The sequence below is a fragment of the Pararge aegeria genome, chromosome 17, assembly GCF_905163445.1.
Source record: "Pararge aegeria chromosome 17, ilParAegt1.1, whole genome shotgun sequence".
NCBI classification, from domain to species: domain Eukaryota; kingdom Metazoa; phylum Arthropoda; class Insecta; order Lepidoptera; family Nymphalidae; genus Pararge; species Pararge aegeria.
Genome location: NC_053196.1, coordinates 16,425,443 through 16,437,869, shown reverse-complemented (window position 1 = coordinate 16,437,869; position 12,427 = coordinate 16,425,443). Strand labels below are relative to the sequence as shown.

The 12,427-nt window shown below is 40.1% G+C and overlaps 2 protein-coding genes across 2 annotated transcripts in view; one reads left to right on the top strand and one right to left on the bottom strand.

Annotated features, from left to right (window-relative positions):
* Positions 1–2,961: 2,961 nt before the first annotated feature.
* Positions 2,962–12,427, bottom strand: part of LOC120630808 (golgin subfamily A member 4-like) — an 88,823-nt gene continuing 79,357 nt past the window's right edge. The window contains exons 32-37 of the mRNA XM_039900099.1: positions 10,762–10,953; positions 5,899–6,062; positions 5,443–5,568; positions 4,548–4,657; positions 3,917–3,980; positions 2,962–3,438 (exon numbers count right to left, since the gene is read on the bottom strand). Of these exons, the coding sequence (XP_039756033.1) occupies positions 3,351–3,438; positions 3,917–3,980; positions 4,548–4,657; positions 5,443–5,568; positions 5,899–6,062; positions 10,762–10,953 (744 nt within the window). The 3' untranslated portion in view covers positions 2,962–3,350. The remainder of the gene's footprint in view (positions 3,439–3,916; positions 3,981–4,547; positions 4,658–5,442; positions 5,569–5,898; positions 6,063–10,761; positions 10,954–12,427) is intronic.
* Positions 6,380–9,681, top strand: LOC120630807. The gene is made up of 5 exons (XM_039900098.1): positions 6,380–6,526; positions 7,141–7,270; positions 7,812–7,965; positions 8,780–8,900; positions 9,337–9,681. Exons 1-5 carry the CDS (start codon positions 6,483–6,485, stop codon positions 9,608–9,610), a joined length of 723 nt encoding a protein of 240 aa, XP_039756032.1. The 5' UTR covers positions 6,380–6,482; the 3' UTR covers positions 9,611–9,681.

Here is a 12,427-nt window from a genome sequence, read left to right as displayed (position 1 = left end):
AGCTCTCATTGTCGCAGGCTGAGCAAAATACTGATGTATGGTAAACTGATATATCATATATATATTTTCAGAGATTATAGCCTTATCTTTTTGTGATTTTCCAAATTTATCTTTTACTTTTGTCGCATGTTAAAATGAATCCTTAATAAATAACAATCGTTGTACAAAAAAAAGTATAAAACTAACAAAATGTCCTGTTTAAAATTAACATATATATAAATAAAAAAAAAATCGGAGCCATATAAACGAAATAATAAAGTAAAACATAACCTTAATAATACGTCAAACAAATGTATATCTCTCTCTAGCACATACAATAATTTATCGTCTATCCTTATCTTACAAGTCATGGCCCCGAAGATCGGAACGTTCGAGAATGTTCGGTCGCTATTTTCGCGTCGTCCTAAATTAATAAACTAAGAGTCTGTGGTAAATACACCAACGTTATAGTTATAAAGAGTATTTGCATTAACACACATCTTTTCCCACTAAGCTATTTTATTGCTATGAATAAACATTGCTATGGAAATAACAAAACAGTTCGCAGTTTAGGCATTGCTCTTTTCTGGACCCTAATGTTCTCTACAGATTATTTTATCTTAGCTTGAAAAAACAAGTTGTTTTTTTCTCACAGAAATGTATACTACGCACAGCGAAATATAAAGAAAATATTAGGTATCGGAATCTTATACTATCAACATACATAACATTCAGTTTTGCTTTAAGGTTTTTGTGTAAGTCAAACAAACGCCACAGAAAACAATTCCCAGATTTTCTGTCACTGCGGTAGTGTTTGAACAAATATAGCTTTTAAACTATAACGTAGGTGTACGACGGCTTGCTCTTTGTCCATAACTAACTAACTTATTCTAGCTTGTACTGTCGTGCCTAAGATATATATATATATAAATTTACAAACGAACATACGAACCTAAGTTACAGGATATGGCAAGGTTTTGTGCTTACAACTTTCCTATTCGAGGTATGTACTATATAATACAAAGTTACTTTCAAAATTCCATTAAATAACATTTTAGTTTATTTATTTTATACTAATTTAGATCAATATTAATTGAATATCATATCTCGAGTCGATAAAGTAATTAAAATGGCGCGTTTAATAATAATCTACAAAATCATATTACTAGGCTTTATTATTAAATTCCGAACCCACGTATAATAAGTTTAGATACACAAATAAACATTAGATTTCTATATAAATTGACATGTCACATAAAAATTAACCAGATCAACTTCATAAAATACCGAGGTATATTATAACCAAGACTTTATGTAAAAGAAAAACGAACTATGCAAATTCTTAAAAAAAATAATAAGATAATTTCATAAGAGATCTTTGCAAGTAGTTACTTATAATACTGAATAGTTTTATTATTGTTTAACCTGCTTAGATTAGAATTAGTTCGTGCGCTCGTAATAAATAAATTAGAGTTTTTGACAGATTAATTTTAACTCTTCTTCCCTTTATCATTATAACTATCCAATTGTGATTAAATAAAAATCCGGCTAAGTGTGTGTTGGACATTTTTTTTATCCCAATATAAGTTAGCCCTTAACTGTAATCTCACCTGGTGGTAACTGTGATGCAGTCTAAGATGGTAGCGGGCTAACCTGTTTGGAGTATGGCATCCGAATTAGTTTCTACACGGCATCGTACGCTCTCAATCGCTTGGAGGCACTAGTCGTTGCCGAACCAGACCGGATTATAAATTCCCGAACAGCACCCGCTGGGGAGCGAACCTTGGACCTCTACTTATAAGATGACAGGGCTCGCCATTGCGCCAGGGAGGTCAACAAAAGCTCTCACATACTTGAAGGATTTCTTATCACAGTGTAATGTAACATTATGAAGATCAAGCAAAAACAGTTACCCTATTATTAATAAACGCGGCGTAACGTCGGAACGTCGCAGTGTTTTGTCACACTACAATTGACAAACTTTTAAATACTAGACCAACAACTCAAACACTACACAAATTAGAAATGGGAAACATAATAATTTTTTCGTTTGAGGACCACTTTCATTTTCAACTTATCAAAGCAGGTAAATTCGGAATTTAATCGACGCGAGATAGAATATTAAACTATTATTGCCATCGTGTATAAAGTATTTCATAGACGCATAATTTTACTAAGGCAACATCGGACGTTAGGATTGCATCTATCATAGCCCACTCGGTCAGCAATAGGCGGGAGTGGTCGCATTCACCCTAAACTAAACAATAAATAAATTAAGTAACACAATGGCCCGGGGTTGGGTCGAACCAAAACTAAATTAATACCAAGCTAGCATCATGCATAATCCAGTGTAGTGATTTGTGTGACTTAATAATAAACGTGACATACCGTCTGAATAATCTGTCACGCTTCAACTAACAGCACCTTTCAAATGTAAGAGCGTGAAAAATACCATGCATATCTATTTCGACGTTATGCAACGTTTATAAATAAGATCCTTAGGGTTCAAGTTGACAAACGTATTCTTTTTTTATAAATAAGAGCAGGCTTACCACCTGATGTTAAGTTATCGACGCAGTCCATGAATCTATAGCGCCGGTAACTTCTGTTGATCCGCACTTTAAGGAACCAATGGTTTGATAAAACCAACCACTTCCAGGAAAATGTTTTGGTAAAACTTTCGGTCGAAGAATACCAGGTACCAGTATCTGAGTGGTGGGGATAAAATTGGTTTCTGCGCCGTACATACAGACGTTCTCGACGACGACTCTCTGGTATTGAATCTTTATTGACTTGCAGGACTACTAGTCTTCTATGATCCGGGTAAAAGCTTAGTTTTAGTTCGCCCCAATCGGCTACAATAACTAATATTCTGTTTTGGCACTAATCTAACTTAAACCTAAACGTGAGGAAATGCGTTGGGAAGTAAATCGCCCGCGACGCTGCGGGCTACACGCGGAACGACCCGGCAAATCACGGCCCAGAAAAGTATAGATCAACATCTGCTGTGATATTAATCACAGATTTTGACACTAATTAACATTGGCAATGTCCATATTTAAAGTCCATCGTAATTGCGTGTTTAAATAATAAAGTTCAATATTGAAGAGCACATATCAAATGGCTATATAGATCGCCTCGTTGAGGTTGCATCAAGGATGTATTCTGACTGATGCGCTTATTTAAAGTTTTAAAAACCCTAGAGGTATTTAGGACAACTCGGTTCGTCATTCGCGTTGTCGAAGCGTGGAAAGATCTAGATTTTAAACTCTACTCTCAACTCGAGCTGATATGCGGGGTTCCTTAGATGCTGACGTGTTAGAATCAGGAGTGATCTGACCGTTCCGGCGACTGGTGCAGCACCGGGCGGGTCAGGGGTCGTCCCGCGCGCTGGCGAGGCGGCGCGTCACGGCGTCCAGGCGCTGCAGGTACGACAGTGCGGCGTCGCTGCGCGGGGAACTGGAAGAATTCACATATTTTGAAAGTGTCCAAATATTAACCTTTGAGGATTTACGGGTTTTCCTATAAATAGTCCCCAAAATTTCGTATATAACTTAAGTTGCGGATTAGGGTTGAGTTATTTTTTCCAGATGTGAAGATGTAAGGAGTAGATTGACGAAGCAAATTTGATTTGCAGTGTGGTGTATACTTAGTTCGACGGATAGATATACTCATTAGATATAGTAGTTGAGTTTATTTCTGGCGCCAAGAAGCATTGCTGTGTTCCGGTCTGAAGGGCGTGAGGTTAGAGGCACTTGAGGCTTAACACCTACGGCTCCGGTTGATGGACACAGGGCCTGCGACACTATGCCCGGTTTATAGGCAATAGTATCTTGTAATATGAAATAAATCATCTTCATGTAGTTATCGAATAGGTAAATTTAATGTTTCCGTCTTTCGTTCTTGTCTTGTTAGTAAAATTTGAAACGAAACAAACCTCAGTAAAACTTGCTCCTCATGCGGCGAATTTACGTTGAACGGTGACCGACGAGCAGCGTCTCCTAAACATAATAATTCAATTAATCTCTCACTATAAAAAGTATAAGCCTCCCATTTGGGGATTTCGGGCACGTACCTATAACTTCTCGGAATAATTTAAGTGCGTTTTAAGCAATAAAATGTGTGATTTATAACGTGCATGCCTGTGTGTGCCATAATGTTTTCAGAGGCGTACGACGCTACATATCCGCACTTGGCTAGCGTAGTGGAATACTATCTCAACCCTTCCCGTGCCGTACCGTACCCGTAGTGGACCGGCGATGGAATGTTCTCGAAGGCGTGCGAAGTCTCCCTTCTCATTTTGAGAGATCCGTGCTGTGTAGCGGGCCGGTGATAAGATTATAATGTTATCAATAATCGCCTATTTCGGTGCAGTGCTGGACTAAAAGCCTCTCCCAAAGGGAGGGTTTGCCCATAATCACCGAGCTGGGCAGCCGGGTTGGGGAACGTAAAGATGGTAGCGCCGCTGCTGCCATTCTCCGTTGTACGTATTTAGTCGTCTCGGACGACACTCGCGGGAGGGGGTGGCGGCGGTATGCTGGCCCGGCCCGCGCGGCAACGGCTCGTACCTGCGGGCGAGGCGGGCAGCTTGAGGTGCAGCAGGCGCCGCGCGGCCGCGGGCACGAGTCGCGCGGCGGAGCCCGGCTCGCGCGGCGCGGGCGTCGCGGGGAACGGCGTCCTGTGGGACATCGAACGACTGCTGAAACACCTATATACGAGTATAAATATTTTTCATTCCATTACAAATTAGCCCTCGACTACGATCTCACTTGATGGTAAATTAATGATGCAGTGTAATATGGTAGCGGGCTAACCGGTCAGAAATATGGCAGTTACATTAATAGGAGAACCTAAGTAACTGGGTCGTAATTGGCATCGTACCGGAATGCTAATTTGCTTGGTAGGTTCCAACTATTCGAGGTTACGTAACTAAGTTTAAAGCAGTTAAATATCAATTTAACCATCATCGCTTCGATCAATTGACTTCCACTGCTGGACATCAGTCTTACGTAGGGAGTCCCAAAACAGCGGCTCCCAAAGACTCGCACGATATTGTCAGTCTACCTCGTTGGGATCGACCAACACTAGGTTTTTCGCCATTCCAGCACTTTGGGTACCCAACGTCTACCGATTCTTCGAGCTATGTGTGCCTCGACCATTCTCACTTCAGCTTTACGGCTCATCGAGCTACGTCGGTAACTCGAGTTCTTCGGCAGCTCTCCTCGATTCTTTTTGATCACATAGAGATGTATATAGCTCCGGTATAGCTCTCTCCAACGCCCCCTTAGTGTCTAAGAGCCTGCTTATGAGGCCCAGAGTGGTCACGTTTTAAAGCCGTAAGTCATTACGGGCAACACACATCATTTGAAGACTTTTGGTTTGTGGTGGATTACAAGAGCTAAAGCCTTTCTTATTCATGCCGTGCCGTATAGTGGGCCGGTAAGTGATATAACATGCTCTCACATCGGCTGCGGCGCGTTGCCCGAGGCGGGCCGGAACAGCGCGTTGGCGGCCATCGCCCGCGTGCCCTCGCGGCGCCGCACCAGGAACGACATGCGCGCCGCCGCCACCGCCGCCCACGCCAGACACCTGCGCACCGAAACTCTCCGTCAACATCATATATACTAGGTGTCACACATATATTTATACATAGTAGTTCCTTAAGGACTCTTTCGCTGACAGTTAGCTGTTAAGATAAATTGTTTAGCCTAACTTTTTAAATTAGGTACTTTGGTATAAATTAAGTTTCCATTTATTGATATCAATGAACAAATAAAAGAGCTTTTGGTAACAGAACTCGTCCGAAGAAGTATTGCTACAAAACAGCATTGTTGCAATGCCGTGTTCCGGGTCCGAAGGTTGTAATGAATGAATATGTAAATGAAACATGAGCTAGTTGTGGTAATGAGTGGTACGCACTTGAACCGCTTCAGGCCTTGCGGAGGCGGCGTGGCGGCGGAGAGCCGTAGCTTGCGCTCCAGCTCGGCGTAGCCGGCCAGCGCGCGCTGCAGGTAGCGCTTCTGCCACACCAGCGCCTTGCGCCAGCTCTCCAGCCGGGCGCCGCGCGCGTGCAGGTAGCGGATCTACGCACACACACGTGTAGGCCGCGCGCTCGAGAGGGATTTACATGCTCCTTTAATACTGATATTCAATAACGGGATATATCAATTAAGACTAACAGCACATTTTTTAATATGTTATAGGGGCAACATTAACACACTCTACTCGTAAGGCTATAATAAAGACCTATTTAAATTTAATATTAGGTTTTAAATGTTTTTTTTTTAATTCTTCAGTTATGGAGGTAAAGAGGATATTACAAAAATAAGTTATATTTTTTCACCCTGTTCCAAACTATTATAATAAAATTGAAAAAAGAAATAACATCGTCATTCACATTTTGACAAAACGTAGTTATGTCATAACATTTTATTTTATATATTTTTCTACATATAATATTTTCTCTAGTTATAATGAAAATTTAGGGAGTCCAGGAAGACATTATGGATCAGCTTAAAACCGACGTTCCAAAGTTGCCCAATATGGTGTAAGTCACATTATTTTTATACGAAAATATTTTATGTTAAAAAACTACGTAAAAGTAAAGTTATCCCGCTTTTTTATACAAAACATCTCACCGCGACGCTTGTCTAGCCTTCACTATTACTTTGCTCGGCTCCTAAAGGTCGTAACGTGATGTATAATTGCCCACAACCTTCCTCAAGAAATTGGGCTATCAAATGAAAAGAAGTTTTTTTTAGGGATGACAGATAATTCCAATACTTGAAATTACCTAACATTGTATACAAAACAAATATCATCAACTTCTCTTTAACCACATAGCATGAACTCGTAATACAAAAAAGGTTAATAGCCTAGTGGATTTAACTGCAGTTTTCTTTTCGGGGCGACAGAGTTTGATCCCGGGCACGCAGTCTAACTAACTCAGACTTTTATGCGTTTTAAACAATAAAATGCTTTAAGGGTGAAGGGAAACATCTTAAGGAGACATGCTTGAGAGCTCTCCATAATATTCTCAATGTTTACCAATTCGCACTTTGCCAGCGCGAGTGGCCTACGGACTAAATCCTTAGAATTACAGGAGACCCATGCCCTATAGTGGGCCAGTCATGGGTTGATGATGATGATGAATGTTATCAGTATGTGCGGCGATCACCCATCGATCACCAAGACGGAGCTGAACGCGAAGGAGCAAGCTGCCGAAGACAAGGAGAAAGAGTACGAAAAAGACAAAAGATCACCCATGTCCTACCCTCGGATTTCTCCAACCGTAAGTTCAATTATATAATTACAGAAATGAATGATTCAAGAAAACAATAGTTTATGCAATGCAAAACAAATCTTTAAAGATACTTGATTTTATCTCGATCCTTATATGTTGTTTTATAAAGCTCTCCGCAGATTGAGATAGTTTTTTGTTAACTTCTGAGACCAGTAGATCTAAGATGTGTTGTATCACGAGATATCTATGTCTACAAATTATCTCGTCTTATTTCATACAAGTAGGAAGAGAAATTGGTAGCCCCTTCAGTTCACATTTGGAAATGTCTTAGCACTAGTTGCTAAGTAACGAATATAAAAGAGAACATGAACAAAGAGTTCCAACCAGCATCGGAGCCTGTAGGTGGGTATCAGCTATATCTTCTAATTAGGAAGATGTGCTCAGCAGTGAGACATTTATTAATGATGATAAGATATCAGATGAGACGATTCAAAAATTAAAGTATTTGGAAAAAAAAAACTATGATTTAATAACGCGAATATGTAAATGTAGGGGAGTAAATGCAGTAATATAGATTTATTTGTTTCAGACATCTCGTGATAAGCCCGCGGACACTGAACGCGCAAGTCTGCGAGCGACCTCCGAGCACGCATTAAGAGCGCTTGCGAAACAACGTCGCTCCTTAGAAGCCGTGCATAGACCTGATGTGGCCGCCGTACATGGCAATAGGGATCTAGTGCAAGGTAACCTTCAGCTAAAATTGTGTAATATCATCTTTTGTTAATCCCTGTATATCATTGTGGTACACGTTGGTCGCCTGGTATTCCCTTTATATATTTGACCATTAGATGGTATCAGTTTTATTTCTAGGAGTGACGAGATGACCACTAAAAACTGTAAACAATAACGGTATGTATTCTGTTAATTTCTTAATTTGGAAATATACATATACATTCAATTACCTGTCTTGAGTGCTACCTTATCTTAGACTGATGAGAGTTGAGCAGTATCTAAGGTATTTTCTGGCAATAGCTTATGAAGGTCATGGATTGATTAATGGTAGATATTCGCGTTCCAGAGCAATGGGAGTGTTGAGTTTAAGCGTTTAAAACTGCAGATGCAGTACACATTATGTAATGGTATTAATACAAGTTACAAAGATCGGAATCAGGAGCCACAAAGGAAGATCGGGTTATGTGGGATTGTTACCCCCCAAAACCCCCTCGGTGGCCATCCTCGGCACATCTTATCATTTATTTAACCATTAGCCTATATAATATCCCACTGCCAGGCGAAGGCCGCATTTCTTATAGGAGTAGGGTTTTTGCCAAGGTCTGCCTCGCTCCTTCAATGCGGGTTGCCGGCTTTAATGTTTCTTACCGTATACAAGAGATAATAACCAGGAAAGTCGGTTAAACGTGTTCTCTTCACCAAATTTCCTAACTCCGAGCTGTAATTAAGAATTTCTTAAAAGAACAATCTACTCAAGACCTCGATATCCTTCGTCGAATATACCTAGTAGACCGACGACTAACGAGGTAACCCTTTGTTTTTCAGCGGCACTGGGCAGCTTCCGCTGGCCGCCATACTTGGTGTGCGTGTGGGTTGTAGTGCTGGTGCTCACACACGCGTTACATTGCGTCGTCGGCATGCTCGACAGGGCACTGCCCGCTTTGCGGTACGTCAATATCATCATCATTATCACCAATATATAACTCGCCCACTACAGGGCACGGACCTCCTCGCAAAATGAGCAGGATTAAGGCCGTAGTTACATCTCACACAACTCAGAACAACGATTGTTAAATTGTAAAATGATGTTGGAAAAGAGCAACTGCCGAGTCTCATGCCAGTTCGTCTTGAAAGAATCTGCCTTCCTATGGTAAAGTCGCTACAAACAGACGTACTTAACGTTTCAAAAGTACGATTATATTAATATTAGGTCTACTTGAAATATATTTTGAATTTGGATTTTATTTTCAGATTTTTTTAGAAGTTTATTTATATCATATTGTTTACGGTCCGTAAAATCAAAGCTAGAATTTACGATTTAGAGGTAAATTTTAATTCTCCTTTTTCACCTAAAAATATCAATAAACATTATTTATTAACAGTCAAGTTTGCAAGTACTTCCGAGACTGGACAGAAGACAGCTGGAAACGTGAAGTTGAGATAAACCAACGCATTGTCCCGATCGCACTGGGTTGTATAACCGCTCTACTGTATACTCTATACTGTGCCTTGGTAGCTGTTCACGGCTTGGCTCTGTGGGCCGTGGAGCCTCTGTGTGGAGATATGGAGGATAAGCCCAGCTCGGAGGAGATACCTAGGGTTACCAACTACGTGGACATAGTGGCCAGCAAGCCTTACGTTGGAAAGAGACAGTAGTAAGACTAAATTATTCCAAATTAGCAGTGGCTTTGTTAACATAACCTACAGAATTAAATTATTGAATTGTCTATTTGGTTTTTAATTTTTAATTTTAAGTCTTCCTTATTTTGCTCACGAATGTGCTGTGAGGGCCAAGTTTATGCATTCAGTTATTATGTTTGTAATTACTGTCGAAAGGAAAGTAAAATACCGTAATAAGAAAAATTTTGGACCATTTTTTAAGCTGCGACGCGACAGTTTTATTTAAAATTAATTATTAATTAAAATACACTATGAGGATTAAAAGGCCAGTTAATTTTTCCAGTTATGTAGAACACAGCTGGTAATAAAAGCGTTCTAAATTCAAAGTACTTGTTAAAAAATATACCAAATAAAGAACAACGTTATTCTTTGACCTTCATAACTGAGTATTAAAGGAACCATACATTATTTTATTGTAAGAAATTTATAGAATAAGAACATAAGATTAATTAACATAACATAACATTTATATCGTAAGTTGGAAATAAATAAATAAAATAAAATAAATAATATAAATAAAACTTAAAAGATGTGGTTTATCTTAATCTTCGTGTCCGATAGATGGAATGACATTTTTCAAGGTCACCAAGTTGATAGTTAAATGTAGGCGTGTGACTGGTGCTGGCATGATTTCCGTACTAGGGCGACTTTTATTTCTTAGAGCGCAACGATGAAACAGCCCTGGATAATTTAGTAAAGTCACTAAAGAAGTTCAGCCGTCGTAGTTTGCATAGTACCCAAGAAGTGATGCAAGGTTACCTAAGTTAGCTGGGTTCAATAGACTTTTCAATTCAAAGGTCATTTGAAAAGGGGTTCTAGAACACCACCTAACAAATAACTATTACTAAAACCCGATCTAGAGAAATAATCATAGTTTCAAGAAAAGTCAACCGTAACTAATATATAGCTATAGTTAAGTAAGGACATAGTTATCTTTAACCCCAGTTGACCTGACATAAAAACACAGCCGACATTACGGTTGTCACGGCGTATTTTCTAGTTCAGAACATTGAAGATATTTAAGAAAAAAAAATTGCCCCCTTTGGAGACTGCAGCCAAGGGCTAACTGATAGTGGCATTACGCGATTTCTGTAGAAATTACGTAGTAACAAGAACAGTCTACTCACCGCTTGTTCCTTCTCGTCGTTGCTCAGTTGTTGCGAGCGCGCCTCTAGCTGGGCTCGAAGTTGCCGCACTTGTTGCTGCAACTGTTGCACTTGCTGTTTGTCGGACGCTGCGTCAGGGCTGTCGGCGGTGAGGCAACGTCGCAGGGAGGATATTTCGCGGGCAAGCTCGGTTTTTTCGTTTTCGATTGTAGTCTGTAAACGCAAGCACCTTATTTTATATTCGTGACAAGTAAGCGCTTTATGGCGATCCCTATCTTAGTAACTATGTAAATGCAATTGGCCCAACAGTCCAGAGTATAAAAGTTTTAACGAAATTCCTCAGTGCCAGTATAGTAAAATCTGCATGTTGCCAATGATGACTTTTGCATCCATAACATAGTCGCTAACTATGGGTCATAAGAATGCTCAGACGCAGCGCTTAGTGGGCAGTGCAAACATGATTTTGTTTCCCGAAAATTCCGCAAGAGCTAATAAACTTTGCTACAATAATGACCCTGATATGTCTCAAAAGTAGAACCACGCGAGACCCAAAAGGTCGTCCAAAGTTATATATAGCAGCAATTATTACTCGACAGATTACTAAAGCCTCAAAATAAACCATTTACGCATAGCTGCGTGGAACATTAACGGCCTCACTGGCCGGAAAGATTAGCCTTCATGTCTGCCAACAAATTAGATGTAGTTCTCATATCAGAATCACATGTCACTGACAGGAGCTTATTTGTGGTACCAGGATACTGCAGCTATTTAACACCCCACCCCGATGGTGGTGCACATGGAGGAACGGCGGTAATTATCAGGAATAGTCTTAAACACCATTTATTAGATCATTATAGAACTCCTCAAATACAAGCTACTACAATTAAATTAGAGCAAAAGTCAGACTTCATCACGCTTTCAGCAATTTACTGCCCGCCTCGTCACAAGATTGATGAGGCTCTATTTTCAAGCTACTTTAAAACATTGGGAAGCCGCTTTATAGCGGGAGGCGATTGGAACGCTAAACACACTTTCTGGGGCTCTCGCTGTACTCTGCCGCGGGGAAGTGAACTCAAAAGAAGTATAGACAAGAACAACCTACTTACACTATCAACTGGTGAACCGAGTTACTGGCCTTCGGACACTAAAAAAAGGCCTGATCTCTTAGACTTCTTTGTGACAAAAAACGTTTCTCACCTCTTTACTAGCATAGCATCAAGTCTGGATGGGTCTTCCGACCATTCACCAATAATTTTAGAGCTTTGCAGCACGGCTGTAACCACTAGAGATAATAATGTCTACCTCTTTAATCATAAAACGGACTGGCAATCATTTAGAGACTACATAAACGAAACAATAAACTTAAAAATTCCTCTCAAGAATAAAGATGACATTGACTATGCTACGCTATATGTAACAAACTTAATCCAAGTTGCAGGATGGCTCAGCACCCCTCATTTGAATCCCAAACATCACGGCACCCTTCTTCCATTAGTTATCAAGGCAAAAATTGAGGAAAAAAGGCGGCTTCGACGTAATTGGCAGAGCTCACGCTGCCCTTATGATAAAACTAGCTTAAATCGTGCTATAAAGGAACTCAAAACCATACTGGCAGATTCGTCAAACAACACGATCAAGGCGAATCTTGAATCATTATCAGCTACAGGCCAGGGGGACCAATCGCTGT

Coding starts and splice junctions, on each gene's coding strand:
- LOC120630807 (XM_039900098.1), top strand. CDS start 6,483: ATGGATCAGCTTAAAACCGACGTTCCAAAGTTGCCCAATATGGT. Junction 6,527..7,140: donor CCAAAGTTGCCCAATATGGT/GTAAGTCACATT, acceptor GAATGTTATCAG/TATGTGCGGCGATCACCCAT. Junction 8,901..9,336: donor AGGGCACTGCCCGCTTTGCG/GTACGTCAATAT, acceptor ATTTATTAACAG/TCAAGTTTGCAAGTACTTCC.